This window comes from Triturus cristatus, chromosome 9 (assembly GCF_964204655.1).
Source record: "Triturus cristatus chromosome 9, aTriCri1.1, whole genome shotgun sequence".
In the NCBI taxonomy this organism is placed as follows: domain Eukaryota; kingdom Metazoa; phylum Chordata; class Amphibia; order Caudata; family Salamandridae; genus Triturus; species Triturus cristatus.
The window spans coordinates 798059838-798073519 of record NC_140592.1 but is presented as its reverse complement, the minus strand read 5'-3'; the positions used below and the strand labels follow the sequence as shown (position 1 = coordinate 798073519).

Below are 13682 nucleotides of genomic sequence, written 5' to 3'. Positions count from 1 at the left end.
ATCTCAACTTTGCCTTTGGATGGTGGTACCCCTGGGATCCTGCTGTGATATATACATATATATATATATATATATATATATATATATATATATATATATATATTCACGCTCCTGTTTGCCCAACAAACGGAACCGCACTCGAGTGTAGGCGGGTCTCCCAACAGGTCCCTTTATTGAAGATAACCAGCATCCTTCATAATAATCTTGCGCCCTACGCGTTTCGGAGACTTTTCTCCTTGTTCACGGGCATGTAAATGGCTGCAATGTCACATGAGATTTATATATCATGCCCTCAGATGGGCTTCCTGGGACTTGTAGTGCCATTAAAATAATGTTCCATTATGTTGCCGGTAGATCGAAGTTCATACCTTCACTCTGCCACGCTTCCTGTGTATCTGAAAGCGGCAGTCCGTCAGTGATTGGCGGCGGTGCAGTTCCCCGACCTTGGACGGGCCGGTAAATATTCACGCTCCTGTTTGCCCAACAAACGGAACCGCACTCGAGTGTAGGCGGGTCTCCCAACAGGTCCCTTTATTGAAGATAACCAGCATCCTTCATAATAATCTTGCGCCCTACGCGTTTCGGAGACTTTTCTCCTTGTTCACGGGCATGTAAATGGCTGCAATGTCACATGAGATTTATATATCACGCCCTCAGATGGGCTTCCTGGGACTTGTAGTGCCATTAAAATAATGTTCCATTATGTTGCCGGTAGATCGAAGTTCATACATTCACTCTGCCACGCTTCCTGTGTATCTGAAAGCGGCAGTCCGTCAGTGATTGGCGGCGGTGCAGTTCCCCGACCTTGGACGGGCCGGTAAATATTCACGCTAGCTTTCTTCAGTGCATATCAACTCGGCATTAGAGATTAAGCATGTTTAAATACATATATATATATCAGATATGAAAAGGGGTACTGTATGTATGCAGACGTCTCTGTCATTATCTTAGACCCTTTAAAACTACATTGTGCATTCGATTACTAAACACCCGCAATTCCCCTCACATTTTTACTCTCTGTTTCATACCTGTATTAACATCTCAATCCTTATTTACTACAGTCTTCTTTAAATTTAACAGCTCCTATTTAAACAAAATTGCATTCAGGAACCTACATGTCAGCATGTTTTGCTGAAATGGATGCAGAGGATATTTGAGAACTCATGGAAAATAAGACCTCATTTTAGCTTTCCGCAGCACTAACCATCATTTCTGTGACAACAAGAACCTCCTTATTATGTTAATTTCTAAAGCAAATGCCTTAGGCTTTCCAGTTTTCATTCTATCAAGATGGCTTCAAGTGTGCCACAGTTTTGTCTTAAATACAGAATGTTAGCGCTTTAGTTGTTCATTAGTGTTAGAAATGGGATTTCTGGTTGGCTAAGGCTTGCGCAAAAGCCAGGCAGAAACCACCACTCTAGTCAGGGCAAGGGAGTTACACACTGATGATAACCCCTGCTCACCCCCTTGGTAGCTTGGTACGAGCAGTCAGGCTTATCCCAGAGACAATGTGTAAAACGTTTGCGCAACACACACACAGCAGCAACACACTAGGCACACCACAAATGAAACTCCACACAAGGGTATATAAAAAAAAATAGCCTTTGTATTGTCATAAACATATTAGAAACATAATCACACATTTACACTGTGCCAACTGGCACGGGCAATATTCACAGGGGATTATATACAGGCCAAGGCCAATTGGGCCACGGTCAGAACCATCAGAATGCAAATATAACACAACCAGTAACTACTGGTACCATAGTGACCTTAGCATTATCATATTAGCATGAATCCACATTAGGCTCAAACCTCATCAGTATAAACAGATTACGCACTACGCCGTACCAGCATAGACACCCTCCTAAGCATAAACACATTACCCATTAGGCCTCACCAGCATAAACACATTATGCCATAACCTCATAAGCATCAACATCATTAGAGGCATAACAAGAGGGTGCATAAATCACATTTGGCACATAATACATATCAGGCAGGAACTTAGCATTGCACCGCAGTAACACCACTACCAGGTGCATACATCACCTTAGGGCCTTGTGCCCTTTCACCATCCTACCTATGACCCCAGGCCAACTGGCCTTCCCGCAGGGCTCAAATGCCCTATGTCCAGCAAAGTCAGGGCGCTAAGCTGCCACTTGCAGCTAAAGCAAAAAGTGTGCAATGCGCTGGCACCATGGTGCCTCCTGGGTCCCCTCCTGGGACTCTTCACTACACCCTGGCCTAAACGTAGCAGCTGCCCGCTAAATGCCAGGCAGCTGGGATGTAAGGAAGGCCTGGAACTCACTGTGCCTCTGCTGTCCCACTCAGGGACTCCTCATTACGAAACACATGCGGCCTATGTTGCAGCTGCCCGCTATGGTGGTGCAGCTGAGAATGGGCAAGACAGGCAGGGGCACCTCGGACCCCTCCTTGGGCCCTACGACCAAATGCGCCCACGTTGCAGCTGCCTGCTACGGTTGTGCAGCTGTGGCGAGAAAGTGAGCCGCGGGCTCTGGAGCCCTGGTTTGGGGCTATAGTAGACAATTTGCACCCCCATATTGGAGCGGCCTGCTCTCCGGCGGCTCCGCTCAGGATACTCAGCCACTGCCCTGGTGCCCCGTGAGCACCTACAACAAAAAGAAAAGAACGGCCTCAGCCCCACTCACTGGGGCTTGCATCGGGCACTCCTCTCCCTCGCCGGCTCTTCTCCAGTGCGGCGGGGGCAGTCTCTCACCTCAGATTTCACCCGGGTCCCCTCCTGGGACCCAGGACTTCTACATTAGGCTCGCGGGGCAGGACCACAAAGGCGGGGTGGGCTTCCGCTGGACCCACACTCTCCTGCTTGCGGCCACACGTGGGGCTCTCCTTGTTCTTCCGGGAGCCCTGCCAACAACAGCCGCACCGCTCTGCTTCCGGTAGGCCCGCCCACAATCAGGCTTCCAGGATGCCTGACTTCCTGTTTCACACCGGGCCGCGGCGGTGATTCTCTTTCCAGCGCAGAAGTGCAGGGTAGGCTCCCGCTGCTTAAATTAAAGCTAATAGTGGGCTGGGCACCCACCACAACAAGCGGACATGCGGGGTGGGTACCCGCTTTTCCCATGAGCACTACTGCGGCTACAATCGCGGGGTGGGCTTCCGCTTCACCGTTACAGCACTGGGTGGGCACCCGCTGTTTAGATGTGCCAAGAGCAGGGTGGGCACCCGTCAATAAATCATAAATGCTGGGTTGGGCACCCACGCTGGGATTCCCTCCTCCAGACTCCTCAACAGCGCGCTTCAAAGCACGCACACACCTCCTGCCAAAGGGGTAGGAATTTAGCGCTCCTCTTCTCGGGCAAGGCTGAAGTCCTTCTTCTTGGGCCAGCAAATTAAAATAAAAGCGCTCACAGGGCGCATGAATTTTCCAGGTGCCAGGTGCATAGCTGGGCCCATGGAGGCCAGCACACAGGGCCCTCCAGCAGGGAGGCAAGCCCCCATGGCAGTTTATCCTGGGCCCCAGCAGCAGCAAGCCCCCAGCACAGAACAGTACACGACCAAGAACTGAACTACCTCATGGGGTCACAGCGCTTACATTTATACACCATTTCTCTTTGTCTGCAGTGCAGGGCATGGGGAACCAGATGCAACTGGTTCAGGGGGGATTTGGAGCACTTTGTTTTGCAAGCTCCTCTTCCCCTTTGTCAGGTGGGGGCTCGTCATCAGACACACCACAGGGGGGTGGAGCTAGCATTCACTAGGGCAGGCACCATCCTATTCAGGGCCCAGGGACTTCTCCTCCCACTACTCAAAATGTAGATGTCCCATTCAGCCTAGTGCTGACTCACCCTGCCCATCCTGGAGCCACACACACCTCCCAGCCCCTGTCACTCACAAGCCAGATATGCAAATCACATCAGGCAGGCAGACACTTAGCACACAGAAATGCCAACTTCTAAAAGTAGCATTTCTCCCATAGTCTTAATAAATCTGCGCACACCATTACGCAGCATTTATTCTCACCATTTCTTACATACTAAACTTGACCACTCTGCTCCTCCCATACCATGAGTTACCACTGACACACACTGATCAGGGAATCCCCAATGCATTCCTATGGGAGGGCATGCCAATCTCACCACATGTACACATAGAGTGCCTGCACTTTACACTGGACCACAGAGCTAAAGTGCCAAGAGGCCTAAAACCACCAACACCAGGTTACAGACAAGGCAAAAGTTTAGGGGTGAAAATGCCAAAAAGGGCCAAGTCCAACAATTAGAATACTATGGGAATCAACAGCATTGCAATGGGGAATCAACTGACAGGATGCTGTTAGAAGTGCATATTTTACTCAGAATATCAAAAATGTTAGTCATGTGGCTGTGGAATATAACATGAACTTACAGAATATGTGCCCTCATTTTAGCTTCTGGAGCACATTCCACAACCTCTATGAGAAAATCATGAGAGAAAACAGTTTTCTCTCAAACAGTTTTTCATCAAATCCCAACACAGGGTCAGCATTTGTCACATGGTAAAATCACCTGAAAACTCACCAGAATTTCCAAAATGAGTATAACACCACCAACAAATGATTTATATTGTGACTACAATATGTTATCACTATTTACATTTGCTCTTTTTTGTGACACGCAAAACGTAGCATTTACCACATGAATTCTAATGGGGATCATGTCCCAGGGTAATGTAAAGGCTGCCAAGACAGATGTGCTTACCCAGCCCCCTTATATATTATTTTATTTATTTTCAGGACACAGAACCCATGTCCCTGATTTCTTTGATGACTGCCACAACTTCTGCATGTTATGCACAGCCAATCATGATTGACTAGTGCCCTATAAAGTGGCCAATCAAAGCTGACCTGGACACTGACTGTCCGGACATACCTGACATTGTAACCCCTGCATACACAACCCTCACCCCTCTTTAATTAAAATGTCTTTAAAATGTCTGAATGGATGTACATCAGATAAAGAAAGGCATGCTTTCTGAGTAAAGTTGTAGCTTTCTGCCAAATGTGGTGGAATTTACTCCAGTCATTCTTTCGGTGTGGCTTCCCAGAATTTCCTATGGGAATTAACATAGGAAATCAATGTTTTGTGAACCTCCCCTCTTCTTGGCTCCTGCTTCACAGATCACACCAACATTTTCCAGGAAGCTGCTCAGGTGGATGGACTTTTTAAAACGTTTTGTGTAGGGTAGGTGAACAGTATTACATCTGGTAAACTGCTAGCATATACAAATAAGGCCTGATATGCCAATTTATATACTGTTCCAAATAGACTTTCCTCCCAATTAGCGGACACGTCTGATAATTTCATCCCGTCTTGGCACCTAGAGAGCCAATTCATTGCCACACCTCCCCTCAATGTGCCCTTCTGCAAATCGGCACAATTCAACGCTGGAATATTCGGTGTCTCCAATGTGGCTTCCTCACACCACTTGACACCGTTACAAGCTGCTGAGAGGCATAAGAACATCCCAAACCATCCTTTCTCTGAGGTAAAATGAGCAACAGACATTAGAATGCGCAGGTCTACATCTTCTAATGTGACACATGCAAAGAGCCATAGTTTACTTTCGAAATAATGAATGAATGATGCACATTTTTAGAGCGCACGGCTACTCAACAAGAGTGTCCTGGCGCTAATAGTCTCAGACTAGCAGACCAGACAGCCACCCCTAATCCTGGAAAAAACAACAAGAGAGGCAGGGAGACAGTTCCAAGCTTGAGCTCCCTTTGTATGCTCTGGCCTGGTTAGAATCCTTCCTCACTAACCGACTCTTTCAGGTGATAGAGGGCACCTTTAAGTCCAGACCCACAGCCACCAACTGCGGGGTACCACAGGGCTCGTCTCTGAGCCCAACCCTTTTTAATGTCTATATGTCCCCCCTCGAGAAGGTCGTCGCCCCCTATGGCATCAAACTCCTGACATACGCCGACGACACTCAACTTGTGGTCTCCCTTAACCAGCAAGACCTCTCCATTCCCAACCTGCATACCTGCTTGATCGAAATAACAAAATGGATGAGTAGCTCCCACCTCAAGTTGAACAACGAAAAAACTGAGATCATGTTTTTAGGCAACAAATCTTTATACAGTTCCATCTCCATATGGCCGTCAGCCATGGGCCCCCCCCCCCTGTGCCCAAACCAGAAATCAAGAGCCTGGGCATCTGGTTAGACGAAGAACTCAACTTCTCAGCCCAAGCACGGAAAACCGCTGGAACCTGTCACGGTCTGCTAAGATCGGCAAGAAAATTTCTACCCTTGCTTCCGACTCAATCCCGCAAACTCCTCATCCACGGCCTTGTACTATCTCGTTTAGACTATGGCAACGCCCTATACCTAGGGGCCCCCAAAAAAGTTTTAGCAAAACTCCAAACGGCCCAAAACGCGGCAGCCCGCATTCTCACAGGTACCCATCGTCGCTGCTAAGCCAAACCGTCTTTGAAGGCCCTTCACTGGCTCCCCATCCAAGAGAGAATTCAATTCAAGGCTCTCTGCACGACCCACAAGATTATGCATGGCAAGGCCCCTCCCATACTCCAAAATCTTATCTCACCCCACACCACCTCTAGAACTCTCCGCTCTTCCAACTGCAATTTAGCCTCAGTTCCCAGGATCAGAAAAGCCCGCTCAGGCGGCCGACTGTTCTCACTCAACGCTGCCAAACTTTGGAACTCGCTCCCCCCTAACCTCAGAGCCCAACCTAACCTTCTTTCATTCCGTAGAGCACTTAAAACATGGCTGTTCCCATAAAGCATCTCTCACTAGGTTCTTGTCTATCAGCGCTGGGACGCCTATGGGCAGCCATGTGCTCTACAAATCTGTAAAATAAATAAAATAAATTTCAAAGAAGAACAATAAGTAACACTCTAGCAGTGTCCATTTAAAAAAAAAAAAAAAGATCATTGTTAAACTATCAGTCTCATTCTAGTTTAACAGATTGAATTTATATGGTGTTTGATGGTGTGCTTATTAATTTGCTTTTCCTACATATATAAGAGTGGGAAAATATATGCAGTTGTAGCTGCTGTCCTCCTATGACGTATACCATGGAACGAAGTAAACACGAACCTTTCTGTACTGCTGCTGAAAGTATTTACTGTAATATGGTGTTTTTTCATTCAAAATGCCTTGGCATAAATACACTAATGAATGTAATATGCAAAAGATTATTACAATATGTACAATATGGAAAATATGCTTTTAATTCTGCATTAATTTTACTATGAAATCATGTTCAATAGAGATGTCTAATTGCTGCAAAAATGTTCGATTGCGCAATGACTCTTTTTGCACCTGAATGCATCTGACGTACTAGTTTATTATTTCAAGTAAATGTTACAACAATCGGTTCTGAGTACTGCACACATCTTAATTTTTTCTTTCACCGCTTGCCTTTCAGCTCTTCTTTATGCAACTATTTTTGGAAATGTTACCACAATTTTCCAGCAAATGTACGCCAACACCAACCGGTACCACGAGGTGCTAAACAATGTGCGGGACTTTCTCAAACTATATCAAGTCCCAAAAGGCCTAAGTGAACGAGTTATGGACTATATTGTTTCTACCTGGTCCATGTCCAAAGGCATTGACACAGAGAAGGTACGAGTGCATGAGGTAAAAATCCAGACATTATACATTTCAATTCATTCTATATTCATGAAATTATTAGAAGAAAACTGTCCTTAGAACGCTTCCTTAATGAAATGCTATCTGCGTATTTTATTCAAGAAATGTGGCTAGAGGAGGAGTGGTGAATGATAGTAGTTGCAAAAGGTTCACAGCTCAATTCAATTGTTCTTAGTAAGGCAACCAAAATGGATGTGTTAATGAGTTTTTCTTTATTTTACTGCAGATAGCCAATGTTTTTACCATGGTCCTTAGATTGAAATGTTTAACCAAGGTCACAAGTGTATACTTTGTTTAAATGATCGTTTGTTAATACGTCATCCAAAAATCCCCTTGTGATAACAAAAGATTCATTAATGGATTTTCTGGCCAAAGTACAATAAATTGTTATAGGGAGGTTGGAGATTAGTTGTGCGTTATTTTAAAATGTGTGGTTTTTATTTAATCGTGTCTGTACTGTTTTGACTAGCACTATCAGATACTGCTGGTACATATCGTTTGAGATTAAAATGGAGTTTGGAAAAATTAGAATTTAGTAAATATTTTTTATTGGATTCGGCAAGGCACAGGACTCTAAATAACATAATAAACCTTTGCATTGTACTATGTTGTCATTGAGATCTCCAAATTGAAAAACGAGTTGAAAATATAGCTTTTAGATTGTTTCTTAATAAAATCAGAGTTCATTTTTGCAAATATAAAAGTATATTGGTGGTTTTACCCTAGAGTGATTGTACCACCATATTCCCCATTTCTCCATTCCCAGCTTAGAATTAAGTTGAGGGCAGAATCGTAATGCGAGAAGCAAGAAATTATGACTAATCATTCTATGGAACACTGCAACGAGGCTCTGCTCTTGTTTTGATGTAACTTAGTCAGCCCACCTTCGGTAAAATACTAACCATACTCACCTGTTAACTAAATGGGGTGGCGAGACTTTGATAATCAGCCCAACTTCTGTAAAATACTTACCATATTCACCTGTTCAATGGGGTGGCAAGATTTTGAAAATCAAAAACACAGAACATTCCACAAATATAGAAGAAGGAATACAAGTTTGCATATACCGAGGTGCACAGAATAAGAAATGTTTCAATATCAACAAAACTTTATTCAGTCAAGAGGCCATAAAAAGCAAATACTATTTGTTAATTAAACAATTAATAAAAGAAATACGAGTTCCAAGATAAAAAAACGGCATTAAATGGCTTCAGGATGCATTAAGAATAAAGTGCTGCAACCGTCAAACAGATGTATTTCAATGAGAGGCATATTTCATATGCTTAATAATACATTGTATATAATTCACCGCAGTCAGGCATGCGCAAGATCAAAAACAGGTTGAAAAAACAATAGAAAATTTAAAGTGCAACTTACCATTTTTCGCAGGTTCAGGGCTGGGTCAGGGCGGGGTGGGCTGGAGGAACAGGAGAAGTGGTTTGCACACTCCAAGTGTGCATGACTGCTTGGCCGGACATCTCGGCCTGGCAAAACAGTCATGCACATTTTACATGTTCCCCACCAGGCTCCATTAAACAGCCTGGCGGAGAACTTTCCCAGGCCCCCAGACCCCATCTGAGATCCGATCCACAGTGCTCAGACCAATCACTCATTGCAGCGTTGTGATTGGCTGTGGTTAGCCTTGCTGCTTCCTGGTTCCAGGACTTGCCAGAAGGGGAGGAGAGACGCGGCCGGTGGAAGAGGTAAGTGGATTTGTTTTTATTTTCTCCCCCCGCAACCCACCCTCCACCGCCTCCCCTCCTTTCCAGCCTTGCCCTCCACCCTCATTCCCTGCCCGCCGCTACTGTGCATAATTACACTTTTCATATAGTTCACTACAATCAGGCAAACACTCAGCAATGGATGAGATTGTAAATAATGCATGGCTTGCCTGTAGCGTCTGACATTGGCAACCTTAAAAAGCAGCAATAAAATATGTTTCCTAAAACCATAATAAAATGTACAAACTAAAATAAGGTGCAAGGTGGATTGTGCAGAATACTCGTCACATGGGCACATGTCTGGGGTCATTAAGTACATAAATCTTTTTGAAAAAGCAACCATAAGGTGCAAAGTACTTAATCTCAACCTGGTCAGCTGTGCACACTGGTACCTGTTGTGTACCCATATAAGGTACTGTTCCATATCTAATTAGAAATTTAAAGGATTGTACAGACATACTTATCTTTTAATATTTTCTGTACAGTCTTTTCAATTCCTATTCAAGCTCCATAAGTTATCTTTTAAGGTTTGTTTAAAGGCCTCTGGGTTCCTTTAAAATTCAGGGAAACCCAAGCTATTGCTTGTGTTCTTAATATACATTAGCCAGGGAATTTTGTGAACGTTATCCAACTTCATACAATCCCTAATCATCTCACAACTGAAATTGGTCTCTGGCTTTGTCCAGACAGAAAACTACAAAAGGAGCAGGCAAGTTCTAATGAGGTCAATGACATAATCGAGACCGAGTTCATCATGCCTTATATGGGTAGCTGTACTCTGTGGGACCCCAAGCAGTCTTTTCAAACACCTGTTTTCAACTCTCTGGATTGGCAAGTAGTCTTTGATATCCCAAATTCCAGATCCATAGGTAGCGACTGCTAGACATTTGGTTTAATATACTGCCGCAAGCTCCTTAACAGGCTTGGATCCAAGGTTGGTTCTGAACTTGAGAAGATCCTCCAAGCAAACTCAGGTGCTGTGGCAACACCAAGTGCATTCCATGTGCAATTTACATCAAAAAGTACTCCCAAATATGGGAAAGTTGGAACAGGTGCAATTCTAGTAGGATGAATGAAAAATGACTTTTTAAGTTATAATGTGGGCTTTGGGGTGGTTCACTGTTAGCTCCGGTCCATTCATGAAGCTAATGAGGTTACCAACGATCTTCCCGATAATGGAGTGTAACCAAGACTATGGTTGCCCAATGTTAAAAAAGGCATTCAAAACATTATTCAGGAGGGGTGCCCAAAAGTCATCATCATCTTTAATAAACCTGCAGGGACCCAGTTGAGACCAGGTGCCTTCTATGGGTGACTCTAATTTATGGCAGCTACAACATTATGCATTTTGATCATCATTCCTGTGACATGTCTCATTGGATCTTCTGCCATTTGGCCTCCAGGATGATTTGATAGCTTTGGGTTGCCATACACCTCTTTAAAATGTTCAACCCATCTATTGAGGCAAAAACCGCAGCAATCTCTGCCTCAGTGTGGTTGTTAAAGGAGGGGATGTGTATTACTTTCCAAAATAGTCGACATTCCTCCAGGTTACTGGCTGCTGTCAGGAACTCATAGGCCACTGATTTTGCTCTTCCTGGCCTCAAGTGCTGACTTGCAGGGTCTACAACACATCTTAACAAGTTCATAATCTCATGTGACTGCTTTAATATATTTTAATAAGGCAGCATGTGCTTTAGAGCAGTTGGAATCAAACCATCTGATGGATTCTTGAGTGCGGTCCACAACCTACAGCGAGTATCAAAGCATGTTTAAATCTCGGTAGGGCTCACATTAACCTCCAGACACATAAAGAGTGCCTCCCTGTTGTGTGTAACAATGCTATTAAACAACTTCCGTTTATCAATCCTATTCCATTTCTGTAGAACGCCTTTGTTTTTAGAGGCAGCTAAGGTAGCTGATGCCCCACAGGATTTTTTGTGTGGTGTGTAACATGAGAGGAGATTTGCAAGTGTTATGATCACTACATACATTTTTTATAACTTCATAACCTATGAAAAGTCCTAATTTATCGTCTGTAAAAAGAAAGAATCCTATAATGCTACAACAGCCCTTGCCTGTGTAAGTTGGCTTTAAAATAGAGGAACAGGCAAGTGAGTCAAAGGCAATATGCAGTTGGTACTTAGCAACAAGTTTAATAAGAGCCTTCCCGTAGGGGCTGTGGCTAAAGTGCATTAAAGGTTCACCATAGAATATCGCTAAGACCACAAATCGCCACACCTCTACGTTCACAGCAACGGATGTTAAAATTGTCCTTCCATATAATGGAAAAACACTCCCCTGAGTGGGTCAAGAAACTCCCTGACACTCTTCTTATAGTATTGATGGTACTAAACGTGTTGATATGAAAGCAGTCATAATAATTTATAAGCAAAAGCTTCTTGGAGCAGTACTTAAACCAGAGGAATTGAAAGTTACAAAATCTCAGGTCCACTCTAATAACACAGCACAGACAAGAGGTGGATATCAGGGTTAATAGTCCACCCTTCACCCTCTCTGAAAGCCCCCGGGGTATCTGGTGTAAAGTATGGCAAATAGCCTTCTATGTGACACAGATTAACCAACCATGCACCTTGAAGTGTGATAATGTTATAGCTGTGTATAAGATCTTGCTATTGGGAATTTCACATTTTGGAACCCAAACCAGACACGTTCAATGTTCCTATTTTGCCCTACTGTCTTTGGCACAAAACCCACAGTATTACAAGGTGTTATACATGAGTGCCCAGTAGGAGTATAGCCAAATAAATCATTATTAGCATCAACATGGCTATTGGAGGCATCGCAGGACTCAGACATAACAAGAGCAATTAAATGCATTATTTGTCATTCCACAAGAACACACCAGGCAAGAGCAGCATATCTATTATGGAGTGGGAGATGATGTATTAAGGTAGCAGCTTCCCCCTGCCCTTGACCCCAGGATAATCTTGCAAGTCAAATATAGTTTTTGGTCTATAGAAAAATCCCAGTGGGATGTCTTCTAATCTGCTTTGTGTCTCCATGTAATTGGAGAGTCTCGAAAGATTCTTCTGACTAGCGACTCAGTCCTAAACTTAACAATGACACAATCGCCATCATCCAATTTGCAACTATTACCAATCCATGTGACTATTTGTACCATATTAATGTGCCTGGGTAGGGAAGTACTCTCTTTCAACCATAGGCTAAACCAATGAGTGAACTTATTGAGTAGTTAGTTGATTGTGCATTTCTACTTTACCTGGGGCCAAGGGTGAACACCACTCAAAATGATAATATGGGGTATGGCATAAGATGGAAGGCCCAAACCGTGCTGATTCTCAACTCTGAGAGAGCGACTCTTAGTGTTGCTGCTCTGTGCGGAAGCAGTGCTGGTCATAGGTCATGCTAAGTGGCAGAGCCTTTCCTTTTATGTGAACGCTAACCTGGGCAGAATCTTGATGAGGAAATTATAAGTTCTTGTTAGAGTGCTTAGACAGGTCTAATCTGAGCCCTGCATTGAGGTGAAGTTTTGTCAGTAGATTTTCTATTGCCCCAAAATGGCTTGATATGATTTCCATAAAGCCAACCAGCTGTTACTTCAGTTTCGAGCAGATGAGCGGAGTTGAGATCCCTTTTGGACGTAACTGCTGAAGTGGGGTTTCTGCTCTTAGAAATGTGCTGTAACGAGGAGAAGTTTGATCTCTTTTTAGTACCACCATTAGCTGAATCTTCCACACCCACTTTTTTAGAGCTCTGGATATCGGACTCTTCAATGATTGCCAGCACATCAGAGACGCAAGGGTTAGCTCTACTAACCCTGCAGTCTCATCTGCCAGCATGCAGTTCAGTTGGCAACGAAGCATGAAAAGGTCTCATATCTGTGATGTAATTTCGGATAGTGGCCCCAGGTTTTCCTTGATTGGCCCCTGTGGCATTGTTTACCTGCATTGTAAATTCATCAAGTTTCTGTTCAACAGCCCCCTTGGCAGTAGATAATAACTGGGCTATACAGTTAAATGTAAGTCTCTCCTTCCCGACAGGTTGCAGTGCCTTCCTTTTCCCCATATTTCCTTTAGTGAAGAAGGGTTTAAAGAGCACAATTAATTACCTGGATAATATGGAGGCTGCAGTCAAGAGGGGTGGCCCAACCCAGCCTCTTCAGGATCTAACGGGCGCAGACGGGCCCGCTCTTCACCTGGGCCGTGTCCAGGTGCTTCCCACATGTGGAATGCCGACTCACGCTATGTAGCACTCCCCCCACCTTATCTCCGAGGAAAGGGATTGTGGGCAATGTGTCCTGCGAGGGCAGGCAGAGTTCAGTGAATTCATTGA

The 13682-nt window shown here is 44.3% G+C and overlaps 1 protein-coding gene across 2 annotated transcripts in view; it reads left to right on the top strand.

Annotated features, from left to right (window-relative positions):
• The window catches only part of KCNH5 (potassium voltage-gated channel subfamily H member 5), an 825104-nt gene that overhangs the window by 535670 nt on the left and 275752 nt on the right, over positions 1 to 13682 (top strand). Inside the window, exon 9 of one of the 2 annotated variants that reach the window (XM_085626196.1) lies at positions 7418 to 7617. In XM_085626196.1, the coding sequence (XP_085482322.1) occupies positions 7418 to 7617 (200 nt within the window). Of the gene's footprint in view, positions 1 to 7417; positions 7633 to 13682 lie in introns of both variants that reach the window. The other variant, XM_085626195.1, reaches the window with a different exon arrangement.